This window comes from Oryx dammah, unplaced genomic scaffold (assembly GCF_014754425.2).
Source record: "Oryx dammah isolate SB20612 unplaced genomic scaffold, SCBI_Odam_1.1 HiC_scaffold_18, whole genome shotgun sequence".
In the NCBI taxonomy this organism is placed as follows: domain Eukaryota; kingdom Metazoa; phylum Chordata; class Mammalia; order Artiodactyla; family Bovidae; genus Oryx; species Oryx dammah.
Window position 1 is genome coordinate 21,244,033 of NW_024070202.1, and position 16,950 is coordinate 21,260,982.

The 16,950-nt window shown below is 42.9% G+C and overlaps 1 protein-coding gene across 2 annotated transcripts in view; it reads left to right on the forward strand.

The window, feature by feature from the left end:
* SCIN (scinderin) overlaps positions 1 to 16,950 on the forward strand; it is a 78,551-nt gene that overhangs the window by 54,490 nt on the left and 7,111 nt on the right. For both annotated transcript variants that reach the window (XM_040260583.1, XM_040260584.1), the window contains 3 exons: positions 2,191 to 2,312; positions 8,196 to 8,286; positions 10,673 to 10,843. In XM_040260583.1, coding sequence (XP_040116517.1) covers positions 2,191 to 2,312; positions 8,196 to 8,286; positions 10,673 to 10,843 — 384 coding nt within the window. The remainder of the gene's footprint in view (positions 1 to 2,190; positions 2,313 to 8,195; positions 8,287 to 10,672; positions 10,844 to 16,950) is intronic.

Genomic DNA, 16,950 nt, shown 5'->3' on the forward strand with positions numbered 1-16,950 from the left:
GTATAGTGTGTTTGCTGAGATTCTAAGAAACTAGGTATTTGTGTAAGATCACCTAACCACCTTAGAGGCCTCCAAGGAACCCAGCTGTCTCCATCGCATTTCCTGGTCCAAGCCTGCTTCTGCTCTCGGAACTAGACTTGTCCAGTGTGGGTACATTGCTCCGAGAGCTCCAAGCCCTAAGTTTGTTCTTCCCTTGCACCTTGGGGGCATTCACAAAGGCAAATTGTGTGTTATGTGCCAACATCACAGATGTTCTTAGAGCATTCAAAATGAATTTGTTGATTATTGCTATTTTTTGACAAAAATTGTTGAAACCCTCCTAAGAATTCTCCCTAACTAAAATCTCTTCGTGTTTGGTCTGCCGTTGAGTCATCTAACTTAAGGGGAACCGTATAAGATCACTTCTGTTCTAGAGTATGTTGGTGGCTCTCCACAGTCTTCCTGAGAACATCCGTCCTTAGCTGGGCCTCCCAGGCCTTCCATGACTTGAGCCTTGCTCTCTGCACCTCAGCCTTCACAGCCTCGAGGGCTCCTCCCCGTCGCCGTTTGGGTGACATTCCCACTCCTCCTCTGTAACTCAGTTAAGTCACAAGCTTCATCTCTTCTGAAGAGATTTCTCTCTGCCCTGAAATGACCTTTCTCTGTTCTCAAGCCAGAAGTCATGTTCTTCATGGATTTATCGTAGAAGTACCACAGAGTTGTTCATTTACTTAGATTTCTCCTCCCAGACCTCTTGTCGTTCCTGGAGGGAAGGAATTGAATAATTTATCTCTTCATTCCCAGAGCTTATCACACACTGCTCGGACCAAAGTCTGAGATTTAATGTAAGAGATTTAAGAAGGTGTTTTTCCTCTTTTCAAAGGCTTGAAGTGTGAATCTAAGCTGGGCAGGGGTTATGGGAACTACACAGAGAGAAGTGCCTCCTGTGGTCGCTGTCAGAGGGTTATCAGCTTTGGGGCCTGGGTCTGTGTCCTGCTCAGACATCGTTTTCTGGAGCTCAGCACAGCCAGAGAGCCCCATGGTGGACATGGATCCCCAGCTCCAAATGTGTCCTGGCTGCAGTCTCCACCTCAGAGCATAGTATTCTGAGAAGTCCTCCCATGCCACCCTGGGAAGATGATGTCCAAGGTTTTCTCTAGGATTTTGGGTTTAGCCAAGCCATGCTGCCGTTGTTCCTGTCGGAGGGTGCAGGAAGGCTGCTCTCTGAAAGCACGGCACTACTTCATTCCACTTGCTCATCTTCAATTTCAAAGTGAAAGTGGAGTCGCTCAATCGTGTCTGACTCTTTGTGACCCCATGGACTGTGGCCCACCAGGCTCCTCAGTCCATGGAATTTTCCAGGCAAGAGTACTGGAGTGGGTTGCCATTTCCTTCTCCAGGGGATCTTCCCAACCCAGGGATCGAACCCGGGTCTCCCGCACTGCAGGCAGACACTTTACCATCTGAGCTACCAGGGAAGCCCCAATTTCAAAACAGGATCTGTCCTGAGCCTCTCAGGACCCAGGCAGGAGGATGTGTGTGCACGCAGTGCCTGCAGTCTCTCACTCACGTGTACTTTCCCATTTCATGTACAACTCTCATCTCTCCAACTTTTAACCTTTAATTAAAAATATCGTTAGTTTGTGATGAGGAGGAGGAAATAGAAAATAACTAGTTCTGCCTGCTTCTATCTTAGTCTTATGGCACATTTTGAAAATAGAAGTCATGCAATTTGGCATTTTTATTGTTTAGTCACAATCTGCCACTCTTACCTGGGAAAAAAAAAACAGTCTCATGCCTTAAAGCACAGGGAAGGAGAAGTTTTAAAAAATTGCCTCCCAACTGATGAAAAATTGATATAAGTTAAGAGATGTATTTCTGAGCTAAATATTTCAGTTTGTCATGTAACTAGAGCGTCACGTTATTTTCACTAATCAGTCAAACAATAGGTATTTATTAATCAACAGGCTCAGAACTGAGGTAAGTACTATGAAGGGTATAAAAGAAAAGAGTATAAAAGAACTCTAAACGCTTAACAAGTCAATAACCAAACTGACAAAAATGTCTTCCTGTTGCTTGATTTGTAACTGGTTAGAAAAGTCAAAGGTTTTTAATGACAGATCTAAACCAAAATGCTTTCATTAAAACCTTAGAGAAGTATTATTACATAAAGAAGATTTTGATTTTGATACACATATTTATTTCTTTTAGATTTGGCGTGTAGAAAACAACGGTAGGGTCGAAATTGACCCAAACTCTTATGGTGAATTCTATGGTGGTGACTGCTACATTATACTTTACACTTATCCCAGAGGACAGATTATCTACACCTGGTAAGTTTCCCTCTTTCATAAAATCTCAAGTTCTGTAGAGGCCGCATGTTGCTCCAAAGTTAAATTTCATTATATTCCCTGCAATATGGGATAAAACTATCCCATAATTTAGCCTAGTGAGCTTTGTATAACATGAATGTAGTAGTTTCTTCCAGTATGATTTTGGCTATGTTTTGGTAGCTGCTGTCCAAGAGCAGTTTAGAGAAAAGTCATCCTTACTAATTTAGGAAAAAGGTTTTGATAGCTGAAGGGTGGTGTTCCTTTAGTGGATATGTAGTTGAATAACTCCTCTCCTTTGAAAGCTAACAAACACTCCAACTGGCCAGCATCAGGTACCATGTCTTCTTATTGTTAAAATTCACAGAGGCTCATCCTGATTGGAGTTGCAACATTTCAATGAATCAGATTCTCTAAGGCATGTATATAATTTATGGTTCTATTTCAGACTCTGGAGATCTCAAATTGCATCTTTATTCTTTGTCTTCATGAAATTCATAGCAGTACTAAATAAAAAATGCTATTACTTCCATTTCTTATCCATTTCTTTTGCATAATGATTTGAGTTAATTGAAAGTTAAGTTTACTTCCCTGGTGGCTGGGACCGTATAGAATCAGCCTGCAATGCAGGAGACCTGGGTTTGATCTTCAGGTCAGGAAGGTCCCCTGGAGAAGAAAATGGCAATCCACTCCAGTGGGTTGCTCCATGGACAGAGGAGCCTGGTGGGCTATGGTCCATAGGGTCGCAAAGCATCAGGACATGACTGAGTATCTAACACTTTCACCTTCAAGTTGACTTCGAGTCAGTCCCAGTGGAAATGTCCAGCCAAGTAAGTGAAGTACACACAGCATGCTGGACTAGTCCAAACGGACAGGATTCTGCAACAAATCGTGTAATGCTGGATTCTCAAACTATTTATGAAGTGAAATCAGATAAAGTGGAATATTTCTGAGAAGACTGAGAAAAAGAAAAGAATTTTCAAAAAGGATATTAAAGCTGAGAGGTGTAGGTTGAAGTTGCGAGGATGAAGCAGGATCCTGCCTTTGCCTAGGTGGTGGTAGCTGTCTTCAGTGAGGATACTGAGTGGACGAGGACTCGCGTGTCTGCTGATAGGGTGACTTTTCTCTATGGTGAGTGTCCCACCGGATGACAGTCATCCGTCCTCACGGTGTGACCACTTCCCCCTTATACTGGCCAGTGCCTTGACCTTAACCAAGACTAGGAGATGAGGTGATTGTCCCCACCCCATGGGTTCTTGGTACCCCGAGGATGGTGTGGAAACCAGGAGTTTCAGCGTCACTGGGGAGCTGGTTAGAAATAGAGAATATCAGGCCCCACCTTTGACCTACTAAAGCGGAACCTGTGTTTTAACAAGTTCTCAGGATGATTCAGAATCACCTTAGTGATTGATAGGCACTGCCTTAGGCAATGGCTCCGAACGCTAGCTGCACATACTAACCTGGATAATTTTTCCCAAAGCTGACTACCCAGTGCCCTCTTTATACCAAATAAATCAGACCCCCAGTTGGCAGGACTCGAATTTCTCCTGTACACCATGGCATTAATGAGAACCACTGTGTTCAGAGACATTTCTGACCCCACAGTTGCATCGTATCCTGTCAAAGATGAATGTACTTAGCTATTTAGCTCTGTGTTTAAGATGCCATCTTCATAGCAACCAGTTTTTTTGAGCAGCATGTTTGTGCCAGCAAAATGCTAGATGTTTCCATGTATTATCTCTCTTCCTCACAATCAGATAATTTTCAAAAGTTATATATAAAAGGAGGGGGGAATCAGATAGAGTAAATAATTTAATGCAAAGTCACAACTCTTGTAACGGGTGAAGTGACATTTCACACCTTGATCTGCAGCTGTCTTTAAGGCCTGCCTGCAGCTATCCCCTGGTAGAAACTATGTCCTTATTTTAGTATCTGTGCAAAGCATGGCATCTGTAGGGATAAATTCATTGTAAGTAGGTAATGAATTTACATTACTTGCATTCTGAGTAAGCTTTTCTTTTACATTCTGTTTCTTGCTGCTACTGCTGCTAAGTCACTTCAGTCGTGTCCAACTCTATGTGACCCCATAGACGGCAGCCCACCAGGCTCCCCTGTCCCTGGGATTCTCCAGGCAAGAACACGAGTGGGTTGCCATTTCCTCCTCCAGTGCTTGAAAGTGAAAAGTGAAAGTGAAGTTGCTCAGTCATGTCCAACTTAGTGACCCCATGGACTGCAGCCCACCAGGCTCCTCCGTCCATGGGATTTTCCAGGCAAGAGTACTAGAGTGGGGTGCCATTGCCTTCTCCATCTGTTTCTTGGTCTTCCTCTAAATTCTTTTTGGTATGTAAAAAATATAGTTAATTATTGTGGCACTTAGATCAAACGGGAAAGATTAAATAAGTAATTCAAGAGAATGTTCTGAGGAATTAGCAATTTGCAACCCACATAAATAACTATGTGGATGTAGATAAAATGGATTAAATCAGGTTATAAATTTTGAACGTAAAAGCTATTCTTTAAATCATTTGAAAGTGTCCATTGAGCACTTTCTATGTGCTAAGCACTGAGCTAGATACTAAAGATACAATAAGAAACGTTCCCCAAGAATTTATACTTAAAGAGAGAAAGATGGTTATCAGCCATTTCAATAAAGTATGAAGGCTTACGATAAAACCAAGCTGAATGGTCTGTGTAGAATTAGGAACAGACACTCAAGCTCACTGCTAGGTTATTGGTGAAGGACTCCTAAAAGTGACATCTAAGTGGGAGCAGAATGAGAGTAAAGAAAGCAAGCAAATAGGAAGGTGTTCCTAGCAATGCAAGAAAAAGCGTGCTCTTATCTATTAGTAATGGTGTATGGCACGAGCAAAGTTAGGAAGCAGAAGATAAACCCAGTGAATGAGAAGGAGCCAAGTGATTAGTTGGGCTTCCCTAGTGACTCAGACAGTAAAGTATCTGCCTGTAATGCCAGAGACTTGGGTTTGATCCCTGGGTCGGGAAGATCCCTTGGAGGAGGGCATGGCAACCCACTGATTCTTGCCTGGAGAATCACATGGACAGAGGAGCCTGGCGGGCTACAGTCCATGGGGTCGTTTGATAGCACAGATGTTAAATTTGTCAGTTTGTTGATGTATAGTTTGCAGAACTTCGAAAACTTCCATAAACATAGTGAAGAGGCCTTTAGGAAATGCCTCCTGAAGACTAGCTTCAAATTAAACAACTTTCCAGTTTATGTGGTCATTTCAATCATAGATATGAATAGGTTAAATCCAAGAGGCAGAGTTAAAGGTGACAAACTTGAATGAAATCACTGCTGAATACACAAATTTGTCTTTTTATTTCTGAAACTACTGAGACTCTAAAATGACAAGAGAAAACTAACTTCAGCAGTGATCTTTTCTCCGAAATGTCAAGTAATTGAAGTTAAACAAACTTTGATCAGTGGTGATGATGAGTCTCTTGAAGCAGTAAATTCCATTTTCATGCATTTATTTTTAATGAGTAACAAGTACCACAGATTTGTAAAGAAGAAATCATATCAAAGTAGACAGCTTCTTTTCTCCCTCAAAGCACAGGATTTCAAAGTTAGAGACAAAGCAATTTTCTTATGGTCCTGATTGCAGCGCAGTCCTTGACTGCCTGGGTCACAGATCCATAAAGCAAATTAGTTTGAATCTGTGTGGGTGGAAGCGTGGTCACTTTGACAGAAAGAGGAAGAAGGGTTTGAGATAAACAGTGAAATATTTATTAACAGTGTCAGAAGGCAAAAGTTTGGTGAGGGTTTTCAGTATTGCTGATAGAAATACTCCAGGAAAAAAAAAAAAAAAACAAGTAAAATGATGACAAAAGTTAAATGATGTCTGTTAGCTAGTGTTTTCCTGAAGAAAAAAAAAAAAAATGAAGAAATATCCAAGAAATTGCCGAGCTAGGGAATAAAGGACAGGTGATAACAGACCCTGCTGTTTCCTCAGCTCTGTGTTACTCCCCACCTGGTGCTTCCAGCGGCTCCCAGAAGTGTTTAGCATGACAGGCTCATGGAAAATTTCAGTTATTCACATTAAAAGACTATATCTTCATGTGTGCCCTTATTATGGAAAGCATTTTCTATTTTTTTAAAACATATGTCTGACATAAGCATGTGCTTTTTTTTCACCCCACTGTACAACATTTTCTTATCACCCATTTGACTCTGTTGGTTCAATGAAATACTCTAAGATAAATGAGACAGGCTTCCTGCACTCAGTGTTGTGGGGATATGTGTATGCATATGTGCATGTGTGGTGTGTGTGTGTGTATGTGTGAGTCTTGTCCAGGTTGGGAGTCTACTGTCAATCTGGTTCTGGGTATGGAACAGGTAGGTCACTCTCAAACCTTCAGAAGCAAGAATATGATTAATTGTCAAAATCCATTTCCAGGGTTGGTGTTCTTCCTGCTAACCTGTAGTCATGTAGAGATGGGAGGATTGGCTACAAACAATGCTTTCACTGCTTTTTCCCTCCCACTGTCTTCAAACAAGCAGATCTCCCAGAGGCTGTTGTGTAGGTTAAGCCAGTGTTTGGAGATAGAGCCACAAGTTATCCTAGAAAGAGAAGTTGCCAATGAGTTGAATGAACTGATTTATTGATTCCTATCTGGTCACTCGGAGAAGGCAATGGCACCCCACTCCAGTACTCTTGCCTGGAAAATCCCATGGATGGAGGAGCCTGGTGGGCTGCGGTCCATGGGGTCGTGAAGAGTCTGACACGACTGAGCGACTTCGCTTTCACTTTTCACTTTCACTCATTGGAGAAGGAAATGGCAACCCACTCCAGTGTTCTTGCCTGGAGAATCCCAGTGACAGGACGGGGGAGCCTGGTGGGCTGCCGTCTATGGGGTTGCACAGAGTTGGACACGACTGAAGCGACTTAGCAGCAGCGTCTGGTCACTGACACTTTAGCTTCTCTTACCATTTTATTCATAATTCCTTTAAAGAATGACAGAATGGGGGCCTCTCCATTGCCTGTATGTGTTTGTGTGTGCACCCATCAATTCAGTCGTGTCCAACTCTTTGTGACACTATAGACTGCAGCCCGTCAGGCTCCTCTGTCCATGGGAAATCCCTTTAAAGAATGACCAGAATTACAAAATGGGGGCCTCTCCATTACCTCTGTGTGTGTGGGTGTGTGTGTGTGTGTGTGTGTGCGCGCGCGCACGCACGCTCAGTTGATTCAATTGTGTCCAACTCTTTGCGACACTCTAGACTGCTCGCCAGGTTCCTCTGTCCACGGGATTCTTCAGGCAAGAATACTGGAGTGGGTTGCCAAGCTCTCCTCCAGGGGATCTGCCCGACCCACAGGTTGAACCCACGTCTCCTATGTCTCCTGCATTGCAGGCAGATTCTTTACCCACTGAGCCACCTGGAAAGCCCCTCCATCACCTGCTTCTGATCATTATTTTCTTGATTTTTGTCGGTCCACACATTTGTTACTATGCTCACCAAATAGTCATGGAAAAAAAAAAAGTGCCTCTAATATCCAGCCCAATAGATCTGGCTCATATACTACTTAAATGGATTATTTTCACTGTTGAGATTGTTTCCCAAAATAGGCAGCTCCAACTTGAAATCAGACAGAATTGACTACTTAGCTAAATTATTATGGAACTAAAAATGGGCCCTTGAAATGGAGATTAAAAACATCTATGATATGTTGTTCTAAACAATACATAGGATAGATCATGGCTCAGTGTTAGTACTCTAAAAAACAATAGCTTCTATGGCTTTTTAATGTCAAAACAGCAAGGTTTCTTCTTGATCTTTCATAATAACTTAAGTTTCTGTTTGAAATGCCTACCTTAGAGATCTTAAACTTAAATACAAGCTAATTTGTTTTACTTTGGTTCCTCCAGGCAAGGAGCAAATGCCACGCGGGATGAGCTGACAACCTCTGCATTCCTGACTGTTCAGTTGGATAGATCGCTCGGGGGACAGGCTGTGCAGGTTGGGATGTTTTCACCCCCTAAACTCATATATAAGTTTTGCAAGCGCAATGGCTCGTTAAAATCCTTCTCCTAAGTCAGGATGCAGGTTTGACACTTTGTAAATATTTCCTTTTCTCCATTTCAGAATTTAAATATTCCTCCTCTCATGCCATACTTGTTCTCTCAGATTCTGGAAAAGAGGGAACAAACAAATTTTTTAAAATAGAAACAAAAATACGCTATTAACAAATCTAGAGCCCCAAAGAATCTTTCCTTTGGAATCATATCAGATCAATGCCAGCCACTTGTTACTAAGTATTAAAACCATTCTACCTGAGTTATCACTTCCAGCTGATCACCTCCAGTTTTCAAATCTTTATACATTTTCAGATCTTTATAAATCAAATCTCTAACTAAATTATTACCTGATTCAAAGGTAATAATTAATTAGAAAAGTAAATCCGACACTAGTACATAATATGTAACATGTGGAGGTCCAATCCGGTCTTTGAGCTGGTTTTCGTTCCATCTTGGTTTTTAGTTCCTAAATAAAGCAAGTTAGACTTAAATTTAAAGATGCATATTAACTTTATAATAAACTAACGTTGTTATTTGTATTTATTTATATAAACTAACGTTGTTAATTGTCAGTTAACAAGTTAACAAGATTATTGAATTCTTTAAATACACTTAACTCCGTCAACTTCCCCATGAACTTTTTACTACATTCATTTCCTGAATGAAATATGTCTAAGAACTGACATCACCTATGTCATTTAATTAACCTTTCAACTATTCTTACCAAATCACACAAAACTTTGAAGATATGCATTGTGCCTTATAAATTCTACATTTCAGAGTTAACTACTAATATTTAATACACCCAGTGAATGAATTTATTGTCAGGCATTTGAATCCTGAATTAACAATGAAAGCATAGTGCTTCGTTTTACCACTAGATGGCAGGGGTTTACAATAAATAAAATCGCTGTTTTAAACATTCCTTCATACTCTGTTATGAACAGTACTGAAAAATTTTCAATTTACCTTTCTCTTTTCTCTCTGGCCTTGCTGCGTCTCTTGCAGGATCATAGTTCCCTGGTCAGGGATCAAACCTGAACTCCCTGCAATGGAAATACAGTCCCAAGCATGAACTGCCAGGGAATTCCCCTTTCTCTTTCTTGTTTTCATTCACAGTGGAGAATGGGTTTTAATCAGTAGCCCTCTTTCTCTCAATTTGGCAGTTGAGGTTTTCCCAATGTTATGGGAAATGCTAAGGCAACAACAGTTTCAGGTACTCTTAGCTAACCTTGCCCCAACACAGTTTCATAATTGGCTGCTTTCTTATTTAAATAAATGTCTGCTAACTGAAGGTTATCTGTGGAGTTACTTTCACCACTCCCTAGGCCTCCCCATGATGGTGTGTACTTCAGCATTCTCATTCACTTGGTTTCTAGAAAACAAACAGACCAGGGCAGGGTGGGGGAGATGGTTCAATTTTTGCAAAAGGCAAGGTAATTGAAAAAAATAGGAGACTGACACAAAATTTGAACTCTTCCTGTAAATAAATGCATCAATAGTTTATGCAAAAAATAGGAAATTCATGTCTAATCCAGTATCTGTTAAACTAATAGATGAAATTAAGTCATTTATCATTTATTTTCTTCAGTTTCCTTATCCTGACAAATGATTATGTTAAGTAAATCTACTATTACCATTTCCATAGGTAAGTTAAAAAGTAAAAGTCTATTCTGTTTATTTTCCCAGCTTTTGATGTTTGGATTGAAATCTTTGTTCACTCCTAGATTACGATGGTGGTTCAGATGGGAAAGAATATACCTGCAAAGCAGGAGACCTGGGTTTGATCCCTGGGTTGGGAAGATCCCTTGGAGAAGGGAATGGCAACCCACTCCAGTATTCTTGCTAAAGAATCCCATGGATAGAGGAGCCCGGCGGGCTATAGTCCATGGGGTCACAAAGAGTCAGACACAACTGAGCAACTAGCACTTTCACACATGTGTTCATCTACATCTCCAAAAGGAAAAACAAGAAAGTGCTGATCTTTGTCATCTTTTATAAAAATTACTTTTTTTTTTTTTTTACATCTTTGTGCTAAGGTGTAAGTGGTGCAGTGTAGAAGCAGAAAGCTGTGCAATGTGGTATTGTAACCACCTCCCCCCACCCCAGTGTGCTGTATCTGGAATAACTAATGGTTCCTAAGTCAGCAGGGAAGCTGTGCTTGATTTTTATGAACCTATATTTTCTGTTAATCATTGTTCCTCCTCCACTTGACTTTTTATTTACTTTTAATTTTGTTTTCGAAAAGAAAAATAAGGATGTCTTTGGAAATACCACCTTCTTTCATTGCCTTCTTTATTACATTTCTTTATCCCCTCTGCCCCCAGATTCGAGTCTCCCAAGGCAAAGAACCTGCTCACCTGCTGAGTTTGTTCAAAGACAAACCGCTCATTATTTACAAGAACGGAACATCAAAGAAAGAAGGTCAGGCGCCAGCCCCCACTACACGCCTCTTTCAAGTCCGAAGAAACCTGGCTTCGATCACCAGAATTATGGAGGTAATGTCACGCAGTCAATAAAACCTGCCCTGCTCATGGACTTCCCAGTGGCCCTGGGCCATCAGCCAATATTAGTCATTAAAAAAAAGTGGCAAGTAAACTTCTTTCATTGCTATAACTTATCCAGTTTTCACCATTAAAAATACTAAAAGCAGGAGCGTCAAGCAAAAAGTAAAAAAGTTAATCAGATAACAGGCCTCTCATATTTTTCAACCACATTGTAACAAAACAAATGAATTTAAGAATAATGGAGAGGGGACACAGGTATACCTATGACTGGTGCATGTTGATGTTTGGCAGAAACCAACACAATACTGTAAAGCGATTATCCTTCCATTAAAAATAAATTTAATTATATACAAAAAAGAAGAATGTAACAAATCAAGTTGCTGAAGCCATGAGACAGCGTAAGCTCTGTCTTGAAAGGCCTGGGGGAAGATGGATCGCAGGTGATGGTCCGGTGACCACACCAGGGAAGTTGAGAGAGAAGGCCCTTATTTGCACAAATGTAAAGGAACATGGAAAGCAAGCTTTGCCACACTGGGCCAGGGTCATAATTCAGCTGGCCGAACGAGCTGCCTCTGAGTGGCAGCTGTGAAAGAAGCCAAGCCCCAGATCGCGATGTCCGGCCCCAAGCCCGCCAGGTATGGGGCAAGGCCAGTGGGCCCAGGGTTTTGAATGGCTGAGTACTTTGACTTCAAGGAGGATTCGTCACAGTTCTCAGCCCGTCACCTCAGTTCTCACCGAGACCCAGGTCTCCCAAGTCTCCTAACTGCCCTGCGCTCTCTGTATGCCCGCAAACCTGGACTGCTCTGCCAAGTTGTCCGGATGAGCCCTTAAAAGCAGGTGGGTCACAGCCCCCCCTCCCCCCTGGAACCTCTCTTCTAAGCCGCCCCCTTTCTTGTTCCATGTTCTGAGGTCGCAGAGGCCCATACAGCCCTCTCGAGTGGAAGTTGTGTTTTTCCCCGATGCCGGCTGACCAGGGATGGGATGGCAGGCGCCCCTCCTTGCTCACTTTTGCCCCGTTGACTTCGTTCCTTCTTGTCCGTCTCCCTCCTCCATCTCTTTTCTGTGTCTGCTGAGCCGAGAGTCCTGCCCTCTTATTCTTTGATAGCTTTCTTGTCTCACTGTCTCCGTCGCTGACTCCTCTCGTCTAGCAGTCTTATCTTGATCCCACTTCATCTCACACTGGTGGTCCTGTACTAGACCTTGTCCTTGGTGATAACTTTAGCACCTCAAGCATCTAATGTGTGACAATCTAATGTGTGACAAGCATCTAATGTGGGACACATCTAATGTGTCCCCTGTCCTTTAGCCCCTATTTCTTCCGGCAATTCTCCAGTCTCATGGCTGAATCCACGAACCCTCTCCACCCATCGTGCCCATCACACCACCCGCCCAACATCTCCAACATCCCAGTTCTCTACTGATACTGGATTCTGAAGTCACACAGAATATAAAAGTAATCCCAGAAGATTCGCCTTATCTGCATGCGTGCGTGCTAAGTTGCTTCAGTCGTGTCCGACTCTTTGTGACTCTATGGATTATAGCTTGCCAGGCTCCTCTGTCCATGGGATTCTCCAGGCAAGGATACTGGAGTGGGTTGCCATGCCCTCTGACCCAGGGATCGAACCCACATCTCTTATGTCTTGTGCGTGGGCAGGTGATCTTTCCCACTGGAGCCACGTGGGAAGCCCAATTACCTTATCTACTCCCCTCCAATATCACCAGCTTGTCTGCATCTGTATCGAATTCTCCTTCTTGCCTATTTTACGAAATCAATTTAAGTTGTTAATTTATTGATAGCTAACAATTAATAAACACTTTATAATAGTAATTTACATAGAAACACTAAGGTACACATTAATATTGATATATTGTTATCCATACATTAATAAAAATAATGTTTGTATAAACTAATATACTGTTAAATAAATGAATACATATGTATTACATAAATAAAATGACTCCTGTCTCTCAGGCCAAATTCTATCTGCCCCCATTCCCCACCACTGACTTCTATCCTGGGTCCCCTGTCCTGGGGCTTTCCAAGGACTTCCCTGGATTTCTCTGTCCAGTGCTCTCATCCTAACTCTTGTTCATCATTCTTGCAGGCAGTCATCTTTCTCTTCATATCACTGATTTAGTCTTCTCTCCTGGATTACTTACTCTGCAGCACAAACATGCCTTGAAAACCCTTCCATCCTTTCTTTAAAAACTCTCTTGACTCTGACCCTCCCGGCTACCACATCCTTTTTCTGCACTCCTTAAGAGTACAGATCCTCAGAAGAGTCATCTTCGCCCCTTCACTGTCCCTGCTATGCTAAGCCTCCTCTATCAAAAGCCACTCCACTCAGCCATCCCTTCCCGCCACACCATCCACATGGGATTTATCTAGTTTGCCAATGACCTACATTTTGCCATCAAAATTCTCTTCTCTGATGCCATTGTTTTCACCCTCTTTCTAGCATTTGACTCAGTTGCTCTTTCTGTCTTCTCAAAACACTATTTTTTAATGAAGCTTCTGAAACCCCCCACACTTACCAGAATTTCTTCCACACCTGAGGGTCACCCTTCTGAAGGCTGTTTTCACTCCCACCCAGTTGCTGAATTCTTCTCTGCTTGTCCTCGAAGCTCTTGAGCTCTCCAGGGCTGTCTTGGCCTTCAGAGTGATCTCATTTAGTCATATAATTTAAATGCCATTCTGTATTGACTCTTCCATAAGGGTCGGACACGACTGAGCGACTTCCCTTTCACTTTTCACTTTCATGCATTGGAGAAGGAAATGGCAACCCACTCCAGTGTTCTTGCCTGGAGAATCCCAGGGACAGGGGAGCCTTGTGGGCTGCCGTCTGTGGGGTCACACAGAGTTGGACACGGCTGAAGTGACTTAGCAGCAGCAGCATGACATTCTGTGCGTGGATTCTCATGTGTTCAACTGTGACTGATTTTTTAATCTGTCAAATTGAAAGTGAAGTTTTCATCTCCAGGCCTTCTTAGCTGACTTCAGAGGCAAGAGTCAAGGAGAATTGTAACAGTCCTGGGCTCTTCCCAGTGGACACTTCTTTATGAAGCATCGTGAGCTGCTTGTGATGCCAATTCTTTCTTTTCTTGCAGCCTCTCAAACTAACCTTTGCATTCCTAGCCTCTCTGAAATGCACCAGTCAAAACACTATTGATAAGACTTTCTGTTTTCATCTCCTGGGAGGCTAAAGCTTTCTAAGGTTCTTTAGTGGAACTACCACCCTGACCTCACACCAGTCTGGGCATGGGCCTCTTATCACCCGTCTCTCCATCTTCCGTGCTCTTTTCTCTATACCAACAAGGAGACATTTGGGCTTCCCAGGTGGTGCCGTTGGTAAGGAGCTAGCCTGCCTGTGCAGGAGATGAGAGAGATGCAAGTTCATTCCCTGGGTCAGGAAGATCCCCTGGAGTAGAATGTGGGGATCCTTTCCAATGTTCTTACCTGGAAAATTCCATGGACAGAGGAGCCTGGTGGGCCTACAGGCCACCAGGGTCCAAAAGAATTGGACATGCCTGAGTGACTGAAAACACACACACACACAAAACAAGGAGGCATTTGGATTAGGAATCGGGAGTCACAATTCCTATCAGTTTTCATCATCACATCTGACGGATTCCTTTGAGCTTGGTCGATGGGGCCAACTTCTTACTGAAAGAGGATGCTAACCCTTGCCCTGAATGTGACCGACACCTGGGCCACATCTCCAAAGCTTCCAGCAGTGCTTGCTTGCTCCTCCAGTGCTGTCTCTGGGGACAGGGTCCTGACGAACCTGGGCAAGACCAGCTTTCCACACACTGATGCTTTCCTCTGGCCACCCCACACAGTTGGTCAAACGGCATCTCATGCTGCTTCCCGAAGGGCTCTCTGCACTTGGCCTCAGGACACCACCCTCTGGAATTCCTCCTCCCTCATGGCTGCCCTATCACAGTCTTGTTTCCTCCTCCTTCTTCATCTCCCTGCTAGCACACGTCACACGGAGTCCTATGGAAAGTCACACACACACTGTTGCGGTCACACAGTCCTGTGTCCAGAGGGCCTCAGACCAGTGCAGAGACACAAGATGACAAGCTTACAGACGCAAGCCCATGCTAGGACCTCAGGCCCCCTTCCAAGCCTGAGGCTCTGCACAATGCCTTGTTGCTGCCCCGAGGCTCCACCGGAAGGCTCACCCTCAGGCTGGGGTCTGGCCTCAGCCAGGCGTCTCTCACTGGCCCTGGGCCACAGGGACCAGAACTGCGCTCATGTGGCCCATCCCAGATGGTGTCCACAACATCTTGGTTAAAAGGAAGGGGGTCTGTCAGTGCTATGCTTTTAATGCCTTCTAAATAGTCTTTTATAATCTGAGCTATAATGTATCCGAGCCTGGAGAAGCTTTTAGTCAATCTCTGTTACAGTCTTTTCTTACATTAAATCTCAATCCCTGTTTTATGATTTTTAGATGTCCCCTTGATTATTTGACAAACCTCTCTAGTAGGGGAGAGAAAATCTGAACACTGGTTTATGTGTGTCGTTTGGGAATATTACACCCTCTTTCCAAGTATCAGTTATAGGCCATCATCCTTTTTGCGGTCTCCTTGACTATTATCCTTGTTATGTATCACTTAAATTTGCCTCGTTTTATTCCCAGAGGATTATGCAGACAGGTGGGCCTTAGGTGACCCAGCAATATATGCTCCTGTTCTAAAGTTTCTAACCCCCTAGTGGTTACCTAGTGGTACCTAGGTGAGTTCACTTCAGTCGCTCAGTCATGTCCAACTCTTTGCAACCCCATGGACTGCAGCACGCCATGTTTCCCTGTCCATCACCAGCTCCAGGATCTTACTCAAACTCATGTCCATCCAGTCGGTGATGCCATCCAACCATCTCATCCTCTGTCGTCCCCTTCTCCTCCCGCCTTCAATCTTCCCCAGCATCAGGGTCTTTTCAGATGAGTCAGTTCTTTGCATCAGGTGGTCAAAGTATTGGAGTTTCAGCTTCAGCATCAGTCTTTCCAATGAATATTCGGGACTGATTTCCTTTAGGATGGACTGATTGGATCTCCTTGCAATCCAAGGGACTTTCAAGAGTCTTCTTCAACACCATAGTTCAAAAGCATCAATTCATCGGTGCTCAGCTTTCTTTAGAGTCCAACTCTTACATCCATACATGACCACTGGAAAAACCATAGCTTTGACTCAGTGGACCTCTGTTGGCAAAGTAATGTCTCTGCTTTTTAATATGCTGTCTAGGATGGTCATAGGTCATAGCTTTTCTTCCAAGGAGCAAGCGTCTTTTAATTTCATGGCTGCAGTCACCATCTGCAGTGATTTTGGAGCCCAGAAAAATAAAGTCTCTCAGTGTTTCCATTGTTTCCCCATCTATTTGCCATGAAGTGATTGGACTGGATGCTATGATCTTAGTTTTCTGAATGTTCAGCTTTAAGCCAACTTTTTCACTCTCCACTTTCACTTTCATCAAGAGGCTTTTTAGTTCCTCTTCACTTTCTGCCATAAGGGTGGTGTCATCTGCATATCTGAGGTTATTGGTATTTCCCCCTACAATCTTGATTCCAGCTTGTGCTTCCTCCAGCCCAGTTTTTCTCATGATGTACTCTACATATAAGTTAAATAAGCACAGTGACAGTATACAGCCTTGATGTACTCCTTTACCTATTTGAAACCAGTCTGTTTTTCAGTGTCCTCAAATGTCCAGTTCTAACTATTGCTTCCTGACCTGCATACACATTTCTTAAGAGGCAGGTCAGGTGGTATGGTATTCCTGTCTCTTTCAGAATTTTCCAGTTTATTATAATCCACACAGTCAAAGGCTTTGGTGTAGTCAATAAAGCAGAAGTAGATGGTTTTCTGGAACTCTCTTGCTTTTTCGATGATCCAGTAGATGTTGGCAGTTTGATCTCTGGTTCCTCTGCCTTTTCTAAATCCAGCTTGAAGATGTGGAAGTTCACAGTTTATGTACTGTTGAAGCCTGGCTCTGAGAATTTTTTGTACCTAGACAATGTATGAAAAGCCAGAGATCACTTTGCCAACAGAGGTCTATCTAGTCAAAGCTATGGTTTATCCAGTAGTCATATATGGATGTGAGA